The sequence below is a fragment of the Callionymus lyra genome, chromosome 2 (assembly GCF_982586985.1).
Source record: "Callionymus lyra chromosome 2, fCalLyr1.hap1.1, whole genome shotgun sequence".
NCBI lineage: Eukaryota > Metazoa > Chordata > Actinopteri > Syngnathiformes > Callionymidae > Callionymus > Callionymus lyra.
The window spans coordinates 24180226-24196723 of NC_141819.1; the positions used below are offsets into that span (position 1 = coordinate 24180226).

A 16498-nucleotide genomic window follows, 5' to 3' on the forward strand; every position below is an offset into this window, starting at 1 on the left:
ATGTTTCTCTTTAAGTAGCACCCACTGTTAGCATATTAGTTGATCCTTTTTAGATCACTTTGAATGGACAACTACTACCCTGACAAAAAAAAAATCAAAACTTGCTATTTGTTGGTCAAAGTAGCAGGCTGTCATTTTTGGCTGATGATGTTGATGTCAAGCCACCAGAGGACTCTGTTGCATCAAATCATATCGTTTTTATGTAGCATGCGCTGTGTCAGTAATTTCATATTGCAATTATTATATCGCAATAACTAAGTTATCTCACAGAAGAAAAAAAAATGAGGAGTCCTGGAAAGTGCTTTCATAAGTACATCTGTGTTCATTTCTAAAGTGTAAAGACGATTCAATTAAACCATTAACTGAACTGAATATGTTTATATTTTTGTCAACACCATAATCACGTTTAAAAATAATCCTCTATGGATGTGTGAGGTCATGCTGTACATTCACGAATTCCACCCAGTTTTCTATACGACCAGTCTCCGCTGATGTCACATGGCCCCAGCAGACAGACGTCATCATCAGGCATGAACCACGAGATCACAGGGGAAGAACAACACGAGGCCTTCAACAAAGAGCATCTCATCGTAGCACTGAGCTAATCAGCTCATTAGTTCCGCTTTTTAAATTCCCCAAATTAGATTTTCCATTGACAAAGTGTTGCTTAAGCGCTACAGATTGAGTCATATACTAATTAAATGGAGTTTTCAAAAATACACACAGGCCTAAAAAAAAAAAAGGTTATCCTTCAACTTTTTTCTTGGAGGTCCACCCCCATCTCCTCCCTACTGTATCGCTCAATCCCTCCCTGCTTTGGATGATCATCCCTTGTGCTCAGTAAGTTCTTTGTTCAAGCATCCCTCACATTGCTTTATGCCTGAGTGGCGACAGAGCCAACAAGCACCAAGTGAAAATGAAGACTTGTTTAAAACACTAAAAGTGATTTATGGATGAAAGTGACGTTTTGGTAAGTTACTATCATAACTTATCCTTTCTTGATCTCGTCTACTAATTTTTTCTCTCTGCTTTAGGTCCTTGTGTATTGCACCGGTGCTTAATTCTTACCTTATTGGAATTTAGTCCTGTTGAAGGAACCTTTTTGTTTCAGACTGAAACTAGAGAACTGGTTATCTGAGCTGAAGAAGGATGGCGCTCCGAAGGCCAGCTGCCCACCTACGAAGGCCTTCTGCCATGAGGCTGTCAGGAGACCAGTCTTATTGGGACAGCCTTATGTCTGAAGGGGAGCCGGACCATACACGGCGTCCTCCTCGCACAAACAGGCCCCAAAGTGCCATCGAAGGAGGCCAGTTGGACGGTTGGCTGGAGCAACTTTACAGGATGCAGGGCAATAAGATTTCAGGGCTCAGCAGTCGGACCTCCTCCACAACCACCCTTGACAGAGAGCCAAGTGGATTTAACTCCAGACAACCGATGACCTCTTCGGTCAAAAGGGGCTCCTATTCATGTGGTACCCCGAGTCAGTGTGCGAGTTCGTTGGGCAGCCAGGAGTCCCTCCAAACTGGGTTAAGCTCCTCATCACATCGCAGAGGCAGCTGGGAGAGAGCTCGCATTGAGGAGGCCCCGACCAAGGAGCAGACTCAGCTCAGTGATCTGTCCCCGGTGAAGATCGGTTGGCTGCCAATCCAGAGACGAGTGATGAAGGTGTCTGACGCTACCGGACAAAACAAACCTTCGGATCTCCCTTCTAATCAGGTAACATTGTCACTGCCAGTCAACGAAAGCGTTACAAACAGACGGATATAAAGCCAGTTGTTTGAGTTAAAGTTAGCATAAGATTAAATTAGTGAAGACATGATGAGGGTTAAAGTGTTGAGCTAAGAGTTGAGGTTGCAAAAATAGAAAAATGCTGAAGAAAGGTTAGGGTCTGACAAAAAGTGTTTACCGAGTGTTATTAGAACTGATTATACATTTTTCTTGTTTTTAATATAATAGCAATTCAAGTTTTTACTTCAACAATTATGACATCACTGATCTGATCCAGCCTTATACCCCAGCTTGGGCTCTGAGGTCTGTGGATCAGAATCTACTTATGGTTCCTCGCACACGGTTCAGGACCAGAGGAGAGAAATCCTTCCAGGCTGTTGCTCCTAAGCTTTGGAACGATCTTCCTCTCTCTTTGCGCTTGATGGATCTACTGACTCCTTCAAGAAACATCTTAAGATGTTTCTATTTGTTCAGGCTTTTCCTTGATTTTCTGGAACTCCTGTTGTGTTATCAGTTTTATCTTGATCTTTAAAATATATACTTTATTGAATATTGTTTTGATTGTTTAAGCGCTTTGTGACCCTGGTCTGGAAAAGCGCTCTATAAATATAAATTACTTACTTACTTACTTACTTACTTTTACATTTTAGTGACAGTACTCTGTTAGTCACATGATACAAACAGCAGTTACAACATTTGATAACTATCAACTAATCAAAGCTGCAATAATCAGTTCCATATATTTATAAGCCGCAGTTTCCAAATTATTTTTAAGACTCCAAAGGGAAATTAAGTAAAATATTGGTGTCTCCTAATACTACAAGACAATAACTCTATCCTTGCGTGTGAAACCTCAGGCCCAGGCAGGGAACACACTTTGTCTTCTTTGAATCTTCCATCTTCTGAAGCTGTGCTTTTCATGGAGTCCAGAGACAGATTAGGGTTTAACAGAAAAGTGTTTTGTAACAGAAGTGATGTTAAAGCCAGACAGCCATTTGCTGTCAAGTCTCAGCTGCTGAGGGAGAAAGTGAAGCTGCTGCACAGTCTTTTAAAAAGAAAAAAGGCCTTACACTGCAGAAACTCACTACACATTTTCCAAATGGTTTACGACTCATTTGGAACTGTAACAACAGAGATTGAGCATCAGGCCTGAAAGTAATGCATTACAATATAGTGCCAAATTCATTGGACTGGGTTATCGAGTGAGAACTAATGATATAACTTCACAATCGATTGGTCACTGTAAGCTGCAGGCTGAATGGACAATGCTCACCGGGACACGAGGGACACAGGCATTGTTTTGGTCGTGCAACTCCAGCTCAGGATGAAATTCCTATGGGAAAGAGATGAAAGATTGTTTTACTTTCCTTTAAATGAGAAAGAAGACTATAGTAAATGACAACCGGACCTTTTTTTTAATGGAAATACAAATAAAACCTGTGGTGGTGGTTTGGAACAAAATTCATTATATGTTATTACTTGTTACCACAAGCTTCATTGTTTCGCAAGTGGAAAATTGAAAAGTTAAAATTTAATATTTGGTGGACAGAAATAACAGGTACATACTTCTATGTGCACATGGACGTGGAAGTAAGACAGTTTACCACTGTATTCATAAAAAGTTCCACTTTATTTATATTGCTTGATAGCTGAACATTTCTGCTATAATGACATGAAAAGATTGAATCACCTTGTATAATTTTAGCATTTGAAAGGGATGTCAAAATGATTCAATATAATGCGTACTTATTGACAAGTGCAAACTAGTTTACAGGCTACTAACATTGTGCTATGATCTTCCTCTCCCTCTGTGTTCGATGGACTCTTTCAAGAAACATCTAAAGACCTTTTTATTTGTTCAGGCTTTCCCCTGATTCTCTGGGACTCCTGTGTTTGTCTTATGTGTATCGGCCTTTTAAAGTTTATGTTTTAACTGTGTATTGTTTTTGATTGTTAAAGCGCTTCCTGAACAAGGTCTGAGAAAGGTGCTTTACAAATAACCATACTTATCACTTACTTACCAATGCTTAGCTAAACTGTGCAAATGGGAGAAAAGTGCTTATTTATTGGCACAAATTATAGAATCTTGTGAATATTGTAACATAAATAGACCTTGTTTAATTTTATATCCTTCTCATTTTGCCATTTTCTTTATAATTTAAGTGAATTTTTTGCTGTGACCTAGCCACAAGGGCAGCAATTGTAGCCACGGATAGTTAACAGTTACTCTCCGGGACTTAGGTAAATGATTAGCTGTGTGTCTTTTAATATTTATGTAATATGTTTGTCTAATATTTACTTTGACCAATAACTACTCAAGACCCCACTTTCAAAACATTGATTCAATGTATTCATGTTAACAGGTGAAACTGAAGCAACCAATCGCTCCTACATTACAGCGGGGATGTCCAACGAACAGCATCTATCAAGGTTGGTACATAAAAGATCAATCATTTAATTTAAACCTAACTGGAGTATATTTTGATAATATGGATCAGATGACAGGTAGTGGAGGTTTTTCCACAAAAACCAAATTGCACAAAGGTTGTATTGGCCTTGGGTAGAACAACAAACATCCTCTGGGGGGGAAGAGAGTGTGAATAAAAACTAATTTCAAGGATGACAGGCCGCACGTGTTTACCTGTCTCTAATCAACCCATTGCAGCAGTGTTGTCCTTGTACTCCAGCAAACACTGCCTGTCTCCACGAGCCAATCACAAAACCTCACATTTCACAATAGCTGACCTTTACTTTTGGCCCCGGCAGAATTAGAGGTGAAATCAAATTTTTGAGAAGCGAAGCAACTACTGTTTGGAGTAGAGGAGATCAAACATGGGTGTTTTCACATATCTGCTCAACACTAATCGAAAGTATGACCAATGATCAACGTCTTTGTTAATAGTGAATTTCCACTTTTCCGTAATTCCAGTTCAACTTGGTTTTGCTCAGTTTGTCGATTTTTCAACCGTTGGTTTCGAAGGCAGTCCGTTTATACAGATCAAAGTCAGAGAGTAGAACCATATCGTTGAAATATTGAGACATGTAACTTTTTGAAAGTGATAGGATGTGTGAGAACAAACCATTCATCCAGCAGCACGATAGAGATGATTCTGTGCTCCGTGGTGGTTGAAACCGAAACCCAAAAGAACTACAAACGTATAAAACCATGAGATAAGACTCTAAAATTAAGGTAATAAAATAATTTTAAGAATTATGAGCAGTTGTTTGGATAAAAGCCAAAGAGTAAAAAAGTGTGTTTAAAGATTTGTTTTCAGTCTCACCAATTCAACACCCTCCGTCCACACGTATATAAGTGTAAAGTAAATGAATCAACATTCTATATTCTTGATTAAAACAGCACTATGGCAGATTGAACAAGTTTGTTTGTGGCTCCCCCTAGTGTAAGAAAAGTATAATTGTACTGTTATGACAGCTATAGTGGATCAAAATTTGTTTACAAAACAAGAGAAAGCGTCTTGTTTGGTCTTTTTCCTGTTTTATCTCCCTGGTAACTTAAAAATAGTCATATCAGTACTATTTTGGAAATGAATGCAAACTCTGTCTCTGACCCACTACCTTGAAGCAGTTTGTTGGTCATGAGGGCGACTTTCTGGGTCACCAAGTCAAAGTTTCATTGTGAAGAGCAACATCAAGATAATAGCTCAAGTCATGTCTGTTCAAAACTAAACTAATTATCAAAAATTTTATCACTCCAGGTTTCGGCAATTTTACCAAAAATAAGCATGAAGAACAACTTGAATTAATAGGGCACATTCCTGGTTGATTTAGAAGTCTTAATGTGACCTTTGATAATTCCTCTCAACAAAAAAGTATAAATCTTATCTGGTTAGAGTCATGGTTGTGCACAGATTACGCTTCAAATTAGTAGTTCTTAGGTACATACTTTGGCTGGATGATGATAAATTACGGATGCACAAAAATCGGTCACTTAAAAACTTTTAAGTTTTTTATTACTCCAGACTTGTCGAAGTACAATTCCTTTTTAGCACATCCCTTAATATGATGTGGCAAAACTTTTTTGTCTCACAGCTTCTTCAATGCAAACATGCACCTCAATTTTTATTCAGCTCACACCAATCCTTTGCCAAACCATGAATCTGTTTTCGTAGAAATGCATCCAGCATCTCTGGATAGGCATTTTGGTGTTTTTCAGTATTAGGAACCAATTTGCAAAGTGGTGTTATTTTCAGCTGCCTTGTTTTTGCTCTTAAAAACACCTTGTATCACTAAGTGACGGACCTGTTGTCCTGGAAACAGCAGCAGGTGAAAATTCAGCCTTGCTTGATTTATAGTGGGGACACAGTCAGAAACTATTGGGGTGACAAGTGTTTCTTGACCATTTTGTGAAATAGCTTCGAGGCCTTTTTACAAAGTCACATGTCAACATCCGTTATTGACATTGTCAATATTGCCATACTGTCAAACACAGTTTGTACGAAAGAGAGGAGGTTTTTACAAGAATGTGACGTTGATTGTTTTGGCTTGATACATAGGTAGTGAGGCGGAGAGAAGTCACTCCAGACAAAGTACCGCTGGGAGAAGCACATGGCAGACACCGGATCAAGGATCTACGAAAAATCCACAGGTACATTTCTGCACCCTTTCTCTTTTACTTAATCTTTATCTGTTATCTTGTAAAATATGTTTGTCATTTATTTATTTACCAACACACTCTTTGATATTAAGGTTGCGTTATAATCAAAGTTGCACTGAGAAATGCTAGTTTGAAAAACAGAAATCTTGTAGTTCATGGGAATCTTTCATTACCAGAATGAAAATTAACTAAATCCTCAACATCAGTCTGTGAGTTTTGTGAAGGCGTTTAACTTGGTAACACCTGATGATAACATTTTAACAACTTAAACAATAACGCAATCTCGAGTAAGAGAAAAAAACGTCAAATTCTTATTTTGGAAAACGTACTCTGTCTTTTTTGAAAGAATCTTCAAGTTTCAAATATTTTTTTTGTTTTATTGAAGGTTGTGCTTTTATAGAGGGTAACATCTGGTCCAAAAGTTATTCTTTTTGAATGCTTAATAAAAACATCCTGCTGAAGGATATGCAGTGTTTGCGCTTTTACGCCCGTTGTTTGAGACGGAGAAAGAGCCTCATTGTTATTCTGTGAGGGATCAGTCAAGCTATGTGCTGGATCTTCCCCCATCGAGGCCTTTGGCATTGCTAAAGCATCTACAGGGTCGCGCATAAGGGAAATCATCTGACTTAAGAAAAAACCGCGAGGCCTTAAGGGACAAATGTCATCTGACCTCAGACAGATGTAACACCCATGAATATCTAGTTCCCATTCGTCTCGTAATAATGAAGTGGTTGACAGAATTAAGTGCAGGAATTAATAGCTGAACACGTCGACTTGAGACATTAGCGACAACACAAGGGCGCGATAAAGTTCACATGCATAATTAAGGCCATTTATCACTTTGAATCTGTTTGTCCACAGGTGCCAGAGAAACAATGCGCTGCTAACCATGAAGTCAACAAACCTGTGGGTTGGCAGGCTCTAAGGAGAGGCTGGAGATTTAACCAGCAGCCGAGTGTCCCTGCAGCGAGTCCATCCAACTCGGACCAGCAACAGGTGCTGCAGCATACACCTGAACCCAACAAGCAGCAAATGAGCCAGGATTCGTGGGCTTCTATCTCTAGGGCAAGAAGTGGTCAGCCTTTAAAAGCAACAGGTCCAGTTGGTGCTTTTAACAGTGGCTCATCCGTGACTACAATTGTCCCCCAAAGCAAAGGGAGCTTCTCCTCCATTACCATCAGCTCGAGAAGGGTCAGCCGATCTGCCAGTTTACCCGGATCAGACGACTGTCATTATACAAACTCAGATTCTAATGCCGGGAAGTTCACCATGCGGAGAAACGCAACAATTGTTAAAGTGACGGAGCAAAGGACCATCGAAGAACGGGTTCCCCCACTGAATTCTTTGGACGGAATTGTACAGAGAAGAAAGGCAACCATTATTAAAGTGACTGAACACAGAGAGAGCTACAGACCAGCCACCACTGGAACTGGTACCAGGCACCCAGTCTACAGACACAGCTATACAGGAGGCAGTCAAGACAATATGTGGGGTAGTTCCGAACATAGAACAGTTCCATACCATAGGGCCGATTCGGCAGAGTCAAGTGATGCACCAAACAATTCAGGGCTGGTCAAAAATGGCGATCGACTCCACACGTCCACCATTAGAGTTTTTGTGAACCCAACTCCAGCAATAGCTGCACCAGCAAGAGAAGTTACTCCAAAGAGATCCCCAAGGCCTGTGAGCTGCTACGCTAATGTGTTCGAGCCAAAGACTGAGACTATCGAACATCCTCCTGTCTGGAAATGGAGCACTGAAAACCTAAATGGCACTAACAGCAGCCCGGGAAGAAGTTTTATCAGACCTGGATCAGTTGGTCCTGTTGTGACGAAGCCAACTATCAATCATAAAAGCGACAAACCAATCTTACCTCAAACTAATGAGGTGTTGAAGAGATCATCCTCAAACCTGACACTTTTCAAGGAATCAGGTACGCCCTCTGAAACTCTTGTGTACACAAGGCACTGTCCCAACAATCTTCCTGTTTGTTCTAACACAGTAAGGTCATTCAATAACTCTTTTAACTTGGTCTTTGCTGGTCACAAGTTGCTTGCACAGAAGCAAAGCAAAATGCATCTCAAACTTGAAAAGGATTGAAATCAATATTTACTTTTAAGATTTAAAATGTTATTGATTTAGCTCAATGGGACACAAGTGTCAGTTGTGTAGTTGAGCGAAAGTCTTGGCCTAAATACTTTAGAAATAGTGAGTTTCAGATGAATGAATGCACTGAGCTGTTAGGACTGACCTCTCAGAGCTAACTTTTCCTTTTTACAACAAAAGCACTATTTGAAAGCCGCAGAGAGATTTTAAGAACAAAATAAACTCTTTTGTTGAAAACTTTAGCACTTTTCGTCAGATTCTGCCACGTCCATCCGTCCCTTATCACAAGTCAACAACAAATTTTCTACTATCACCGCTCAAAAAAACTTGTATCAAAACTACCGAGGAAGAAGTGAAAGCAAATCTATGAAAGGATTTATTGAAGCCTCTGATTGTGTGTTTGATAAGTTGACAGAAACACTTTGTGTTTGTCGATGACTCATCTCTCGCTGTGTCAATCACATTCATTAGCAGTGTCATTATAAATCACCGGCTGCATCACTTTAACTTGGATTGACGGATCCGCTTTATAAAGAAGTGTTGGAGTCTAAAATGATTATCTCTTTCAGATCCCCAAACACCTCAGTCTCCAGAGGAGGTTCTGGCCCTCAACGCCGCAGCTGTCATCGCTAGCATCAAACAGCTCAGCAGTCAGAGGAAGAAAACAAACGGCTCTTCAGAGAGGGACTCAAACGCACCATCAAGGGGAAATATTGGTATTGTTGCTCCAACGTTCCCTCAGAAGTCCCATTAACCATATTCACGACAGAGCCCCTCGCATGATCTTCCTCATCTCTCACTGATTCAATAAAGATTGTCAAATTACTCCTGCATGCTGAGCCTCTGTGTGTGAGAGTGTCGTGTGTCTGCAGGCATGCTAAACCAAAATCAGGTGCCAGTGATTCAAGAGATTTGATTTCCCCTTAGTGACACATGAGGGGAAATGTGTGAAGATCCAGCAAAGACCCATCCAGAACCAACGTTCGCCTCATGCTGTGTTTCTACCATTGTACCCTGAACGTTCAGGTGAAGGCGTTTCTCTCCAGGTGAGTCTGAGGTTTTGAAAAATAACATGGTCAATATATAATTGTTTGTGGAAATATAATAGAAATTAATACATGAAATAAAAAAATCCAATGTTATTAAGCCACATTACCTGGCTCAAGGTTCTGGACATGTTCCCCTCAAGAAGCCTCTGGTTGCAGTTGGGTTTTAGAATAAAGGGTAGGGGTGTGTACAAAGCAATGGTAAATTATTTCAAGAGCAGCAGCTTGTGACTAAAGGCAGAAACATCTTCAACTTTTTTATAAACAACTTTATACTGAGACTGTGTTGGAGGGTCCGGAGCTCACCGGATTCTTCGTCTCAAGATCCTTATCTACAGTCACCTTCCACCTCGACTATTGTAACTCCCTCCTCTTAGGCCTACCTACACAGTCCCTCCATAAACTCCACCTCGTCCAACTGCCGCCCCTATAATCACTAAAACACCCTCATCAAACCATATCACCCTCATCCTCCAGCAGCTTCACTGGTTCCCATCAATCCGTGCATCATTTACAAACTTCACCTCTACACCTTCAAGTCCATCCAACCTCGCCCCTCCCTACCTGGCTGACCTCATGCCCATCAATACCTGTGCCTTCTGCTCGCCTCAGCACCGTGGGGCACCTTCAGTCTCTCTGCTCCCAAACTTTGGGACTCTCTTCCACCAGACTTCCGCAACTGTGACTCTCTTCCCTTCTTCGAATCTAATCTAAAAATCCAAATGTTCCTCACTGCCTACCCCTCTTAACCCCTCTATCACCACCTTGTCTTACTATGATGTTTTTATTCTCCACCCCCTGGTTTTATTGTATTGTGTGATTTTATTGTTGGTCTCTGTGAAGCAACCTTGAGTTTTCTGAAAGGTGCCTTTAAATAAAATGGATTATTATTATTTATTAAGATCAGATCGGTCAACTAATAACATGTACAGTTAGGAGTACGAGTTATAAGTTTGACGCCTCTAGTTAAGATTGGTCAATAAAGCAATTGAAAATGTACGTCATCACATCTTAAAGTTATCCACAAACTGTCTTATGTTTTAGACAGTGGTAGGAAATCTTAGATGCCTCAAACTGTTTTGAAACCCCCCCCCCCCCCCGGTGCTGCCAGTGTTAGTAGTTAACACAACTGGGTAATAAAGAGATTACAGCAGCAGCAGTTCAGCATCAGGACAAGATGTTCTTCTGACATAATAACTCCGGAGTGTGACCCACTCGGCTTGGCTTGGCTCATCAATATTTTGGCAATATTTCTTTTGTGGTCGACAGGAAGCTCTGAGGAGGTCCAGGCCTCAGTTCATAACCCGCTCTCAGACCAGGGTGCAGAAGGTGGCGAGACGGGCACGAGAGAGGAGGGAGCGAGCCAAGACCATGAACCCTCAAAGGAAGAGGGACGGCCCCGCCAGGACCACCGCCCTCCAAGGTACTGAGGGAGGAAGTCATGTGGCTGGTCTGAGCTCTCCGCCCAAGTATTCATCCTAATTTCCAAGAAGGACAACACATGACATCAAATACACAACCTCAAATGTCATTTTATCGAGGATCAAAGAGAAAACAAAAGCAAAACAAAGCCTCTGGAATTGATTATTCAATTGTGAAGTGTATTTTTAAAATGCCACAACATAAGAGAGAGATAAAGGGACATTTAATTGAAAATGTTAATCGATTAAAAAATGTAAATACTAAACAAAGGAAAGTTTTCAATTTACTAGGAATATTCTTTATTTTGTAAATGACATTAACTAAATAAAATGACAAAAATGCTATTGAAAAAGTGGTTGATCACAACCAGTCGTCTATAGAACAAACAGAGATCTAAATAATTAAATCAGATGTTAATGAAAATGAAAGCACACAGGACGTGACGTTAGAAAAAAAACTGACCTTTAATTTAAGCATTTACTCGCTGCCAAAACCACATAGAATAAAAGCAATGAGAACCTCGGGTGTCATGGAACTCTTCAAGTTTCTTACCCAGCTCACGACTTCACAATTTGTAGCTCACTCTGGCCCCTACTGGCTATTTGCGGTACTGCTTTAACAGCACAGGGAAACGCTTTTACACAGGCTGTACCAGTGGTTATAGTCATGTCAATTTAAATGAAATTAATTTGCCCTTTTAATAAAAATACATACATTATTTTCTGCAATACGGAATAAGCGCTTACTGCTGCAATTATTTGCGAAACCTTGTTTTTCCTAACTCTAACCATAACCCAAACCCTAACTCTAACCCTAACCCTAACCCTAACCCTAACCCTAACCCTAACCCTAACTCCAACCCTAATCAAATATTTATGTTCAGGATATGAGAACAAAACTAGAAACTTAATTAACATTCTGTGTGTTTATTGCAGCTAAAGTCTTTAAGCCCATTGAAGCAAGTATAAAACCTGTCCACTTCACATCCACTTGGTAAGTTTCATCTCAAATTCTGTGTTCTGCCATCAATGTTGTTACGTACTTCACTGTACTTCACTGTACTGTTAGAAGAATTCCGAATAAGTCCATCATCATGCTGTTGAAATCAGGCGCTGAAGAGGTTATTTGCACTTCTGAGTGCGGCCTTTGATAAACAGGAAGATAAACGCCCTCGTTCTGAAGAGACACGACATGAAGAATGAGCGCATGTGTTGGGAAATGTCACAAGAAGAAGATGTTGTCTTTTGTGTGCACTAACTTTCTGGTTCAATTTATCAGAGTGGAAGCACCTTTCCCTCTAGTCAAACATATCTAATCTAAGACATGGCGCGCTCAGACACATCTGCTTCTATATCTGACATCTCCACTGAGGAAAGGCTCTTTTTCTCCACTTTGTTTTGCTCCTGCACTCCGGGCTTGTTTTTTCCTTCACACAGATCCTCTTATTGATTAAGTCAAAATGAAAGCAGAAGAAAAGGTTTTGAGAAACGCATCCCAGCGTTAGGGTTCTTCTCAGGAGCGTTTTATATGGTTTGAAGGCAATCAAATGTTTCAGGACACATGACGACGTGAAGTCAGAGGAGAAGAAGAAGAACGAGCCTCTTCTGACCAGCAGACAACGAATAGAGTCCTTCAAGAAGGTGATTTTGTTTTTTCTCTCTATCGTGTCGTACCTAATATATAATATTCTCGCCTTCATCTCTGAACTATTTCACCTAACCCTGACCTCATTTTGGAGTCATGACATAACTATGATGGTAAATTAAATTGAATTATTATCAATAAATAATATATATATATATATAACATTTGAAATCTATTTATTATTTGCAGAAGAGAATTAAGCAAAATGAGAAATACTGGACAAACAAGGATATAGCGGGGGTCAAGATGTTGTTATTATATTTAATGGCATCATTTGAATGTTTTCATGAAAACTGAAAATGTTATTCACCACACATGACTTGTTAAGGACAAGGATCCTTCAGAGATGTAGTGTAAACCCTCAAGCACCAGTTTAATTTGAGACACTGTGTAGTCATTAAGGAGAAAAATGTCCTCTTTTCCAGAACTCCTCTATGAAAACACAAAAACATTTTATACTAAATAGAAAACTCTTGATCCATACTGTGTCAACATTAAATTATTTAGATGATAATATTGAATAGTAGCTGGAGTACATATTACTTAAAATAATCAAAAAGCTGAGGGATTTAAAATAGATTTTACGTTCTTTATGTAGCATCATATTTAAGACGATATTTAGTACAAATGCATAATATAACCTGAAATTTAAATGACATGTCAGACGGGACAGGCGAGACATTTTTAAAGTCAACATCATAAGGAACATAAACATTTAGTAAAGCAATATTAACAGGAATAACTGGAAATATTATTTCAAATACACAAATTCACAGTAATTCTTCTGAGTTCTATATTTTCAATACATACATACAAGAAATTACAAAAAATAGAACATCATTCGAAGTGAACGTTTTCCATTTTTTAATTTATCAACAATGCCTTGGAACCACTTTAAAGTCCCCGAACTATAGTTATTTTACAAATATGTATCAGCATCAAATCATCAAAATTAAATGATAGTTATGAAATAAATAGATAAAACCTGTTATATTTTAAGCCAGAAGTGATGTTGTTTTAGTTCATCCAATGTTCAAATTGATAATAAATGATAAAGATATAGATCAGAAAATCGACCCAAGTGAACATTATAATACACTTAATGTAAATTATAATAAACTGTGAGTTCATGAAGTGAATTTTAACACAAAATAATTACACACTTTCCTCCTCACTGACCATTATGTCCACAAAGGTTGTAGCAAATAAGGGTCAAGTCAGGGCAGCAATTTTCCTCTCCACAGCAGAGCTGATATTTCAGAGAGTGTTTGAGAGCTGTCTGGGTATTCACAGCCACCGAGGACAAATAACACTTATTTGGTTGTCATGGTCACTAGAAAGTTGCAGTTAGAGACATTTTTGTATATATTGTAAATATGAACAATCTTCTTGTCTTAAAATGAGGTTGATGTTGAAAAAGTAATTTGAGTTATTCTTTTAATAATGTGTTATATTTAGTGGTATTTAGTGGCTCTAGTTGTGTTTCATAGACTTTCTTTAACCTGTAGATTTTTGGTTTTATTGGATTTAATTTGTTTTTAATGTGAATGTGATTTTATTTTTTACTTTTATCTGTTCAGGGTGCTTGTCTGTCCTGCAAGTCACTATTAAATATAATTAATTAATCATCATTATTATTATTATTTTTATTATTATTATTATTATTGAATAAATAATTATAGGTCGGCTTTGATTTCCGAGGTTCCTTGAATTCGATCTTCGACAAAATAGCGCTTGTAGAAGAAGTTAAAAAATATATATATAATCGTTGCAAAAATATTGAAAAAAAGTCGTGCAACTGTCTTCGGATTATTTATTATCTTTGACAATAGGATTCTCTTTGCCTGTAATATCATTCCCAGTTCCACCACTAGAGGGTAGTATTGTCAAATGTTTGAGTTGAGTGAAACGCAGCGCTAAGACTATGAGATAACTTTTGTTTCATAAGGAAGATTCTGCTTTAAATGACGTCTGTATATCGAATTTATTTTTGAATTATTTAGGTATTTTACCATCTCACTGCTGCACTGCTCGGCCTGTCCCTGCGAGTGTGAAGTGTGAGTGACGTGTGTGAGACAGAGACGAGCCTGTGGCTGAACAAAAGGCCTTCAGTGTGAGAGATGCACTCGTGAACACTCAGATGCTCTGTCCATGCTTCTGCCGTGACCCCAGGAAGACCGGGGCCACAGCCCTGCAGACAACAACGTCTAGCAGGATCTCTGCAGACCTACAAGCCTGTTCACTGATTTGTTTGTTTATTACAGAGACTGTGGGATCAGCTGCTCCAAAGAAGCAACAAGTAAACAACCGTTGAAGACTTTTTAACCTGTGACTTAAAGACACGTTTTGATCTTATTTCCAAACTAGAAAAACACTTTCTCTCCATGTTTATTTATCCTGCTGGACCCTCACGTCGAGAAGAATCTTCACCACGTCTTTCTCATTACTCTGGGAAAGACCAGAGTTGCCAAATAGTCTTTTGTCTCCAGTAATGTCTTGTTAATGAACGCTGGCAGAGTCCATTAATCCAAGCCCGATAATCACACTCAGGAAACGATCGCTCGGCTTCACTGAGCGTATATACCAAGGTGTGGGAAAATGTCCTTCCATCGAAACAAACTGCTAAACTCACCATCTGACTATTTTGAGTAAGGAATTGAGAAACAAATCAACCAGGAAGCCCCTTGATGCAACAAATCATAACATTGAAAATATTGTTTCTGGCTCCCCCCATTGTCAGAACAGAGTAACTGCAATGTACTTTGTTACTGGGTTGTTTTATCTTTCTGGTGATTTAAAAATACGATCTCAGTAATAATTGACTCTGATTTACTTTTGTAAAGCAGTTTGGTGGTGATGTATGTCCTGGTAAGGATTGTCGAGATCATGGCTTGATAATTCATTATGTTAAAAAAATGACAGAATATACTGTATGGAAAATGTATAAAGAGAAAAAATGCTACCTGTTAGTGCTTTAGTAAAGAAAAAATAAAATACAATGATTAAAGCAAACATGTCCAGGGAATTATGTGGGGAAAACTGTACAGTCATTAAAATATCTTCTATTGTACGACACAATGAGTAGAGTTTTACTAATAATGTTTTCTCACGTTTCGTCCCTCGACTACGTGCTGGGTTGCATCTGACTACTGAAATAAAATGTTTCATCAGAGGCAGGACTGAATGTGCTCTTTGTGTTTGGTCTATTCACTGGAGGAGGATCTGGCGGCTCTGGGTTGATGCTGGATGAACGTGGTGTTTGTGAACGTGGTGCTAATTGTGCGTCAGGAGCACAAGTTGTTACATTTATGAGGATCATTGTGTGTTACTTTTATTATGAGACTGATTAAAAAACAAACATGGATGTTCACGCCCAAGATCTGAGTGGACTGATGAACTCAATCTTACAGTGACTAAAACATTAATATTATGTTGTAATATCTTTTGTACAAAGGTTGTCAAAGCACATGTGCAGTGCATTCGAATCTATAGTGAAAGACATGGAGGAGAAAAAAGAGGAGCTGGAACATCAGGGAACAGCAGACATCTGGCAGTTGGCCAGCAGGCAGACGTGTGACACAGAATGAAAAAAAATAAATAAAAAAATTCAGAACAAAGTCAAACACACATTGTATTTTTTTTTAATCTCCAATCCAAACAGCAGCTGTCATGTCTGCGGGTCATCTCCTCCAACTGCACATTTCTGTTTGTGTACATCTGAACATATGTGCTGCAAATTGAATGAGTCAAGTTGACTGTATCAAGGCGGAAAGTATATTTTAGAAACAATTTAAGATTTTGTTAAATATCAAGGACTTAAATGAAAATAACTAATATTGCATAAAATGTAATCTCACTTGATTTTCCAGCTAGAAAAAGGATCAATAAGAAAAATACCCTTTGTTGAAGTTTCGCCTTGTACAGGAGACTTATTCCT

The 16498-nt window shown here is 39.0% G+C and overlaps 1 protein-coding gene across 1 annotated transcript; it reads left to right on the forward strand.

Annotated features, from left to right (window-relative positions):
• The first annotated feature begins 910 nt into the window (after positions 1 to 910).
• c2h10orf90 (chromosome 2 C10orf90 homolog) lies at positions 911 to 14910 on the forward strand. The gene is made up of 12 exons (XM_087782972.1): positions 911 to 970; positions 1035 to 1716; positions 4092 to 4158; positions 6243 to 6334; positions 7205 to 8276; positions 9019 to 9193; positions 9263 to 9294; positions 9377 to 9495; positions 10765 to 10918; positions 11853 to 11910; positions 12473 to 12557; positions 14826 to 14910. Exons 2-12 carry the CDS (start codon positions 1150 to 1152, stop codon positions 14862 to 14864), a joined length of 2460 nt encoding a protein of 819 aa, XP_087639098.1. The 5' UTR covers positions 911 to 970; positions 1035 to 1149; the 3' UTR covers positions 14865 to 14910.
• The last annotated feature ends 1588 nt before the right edge of the window (positions 14911 to 16498 follow it).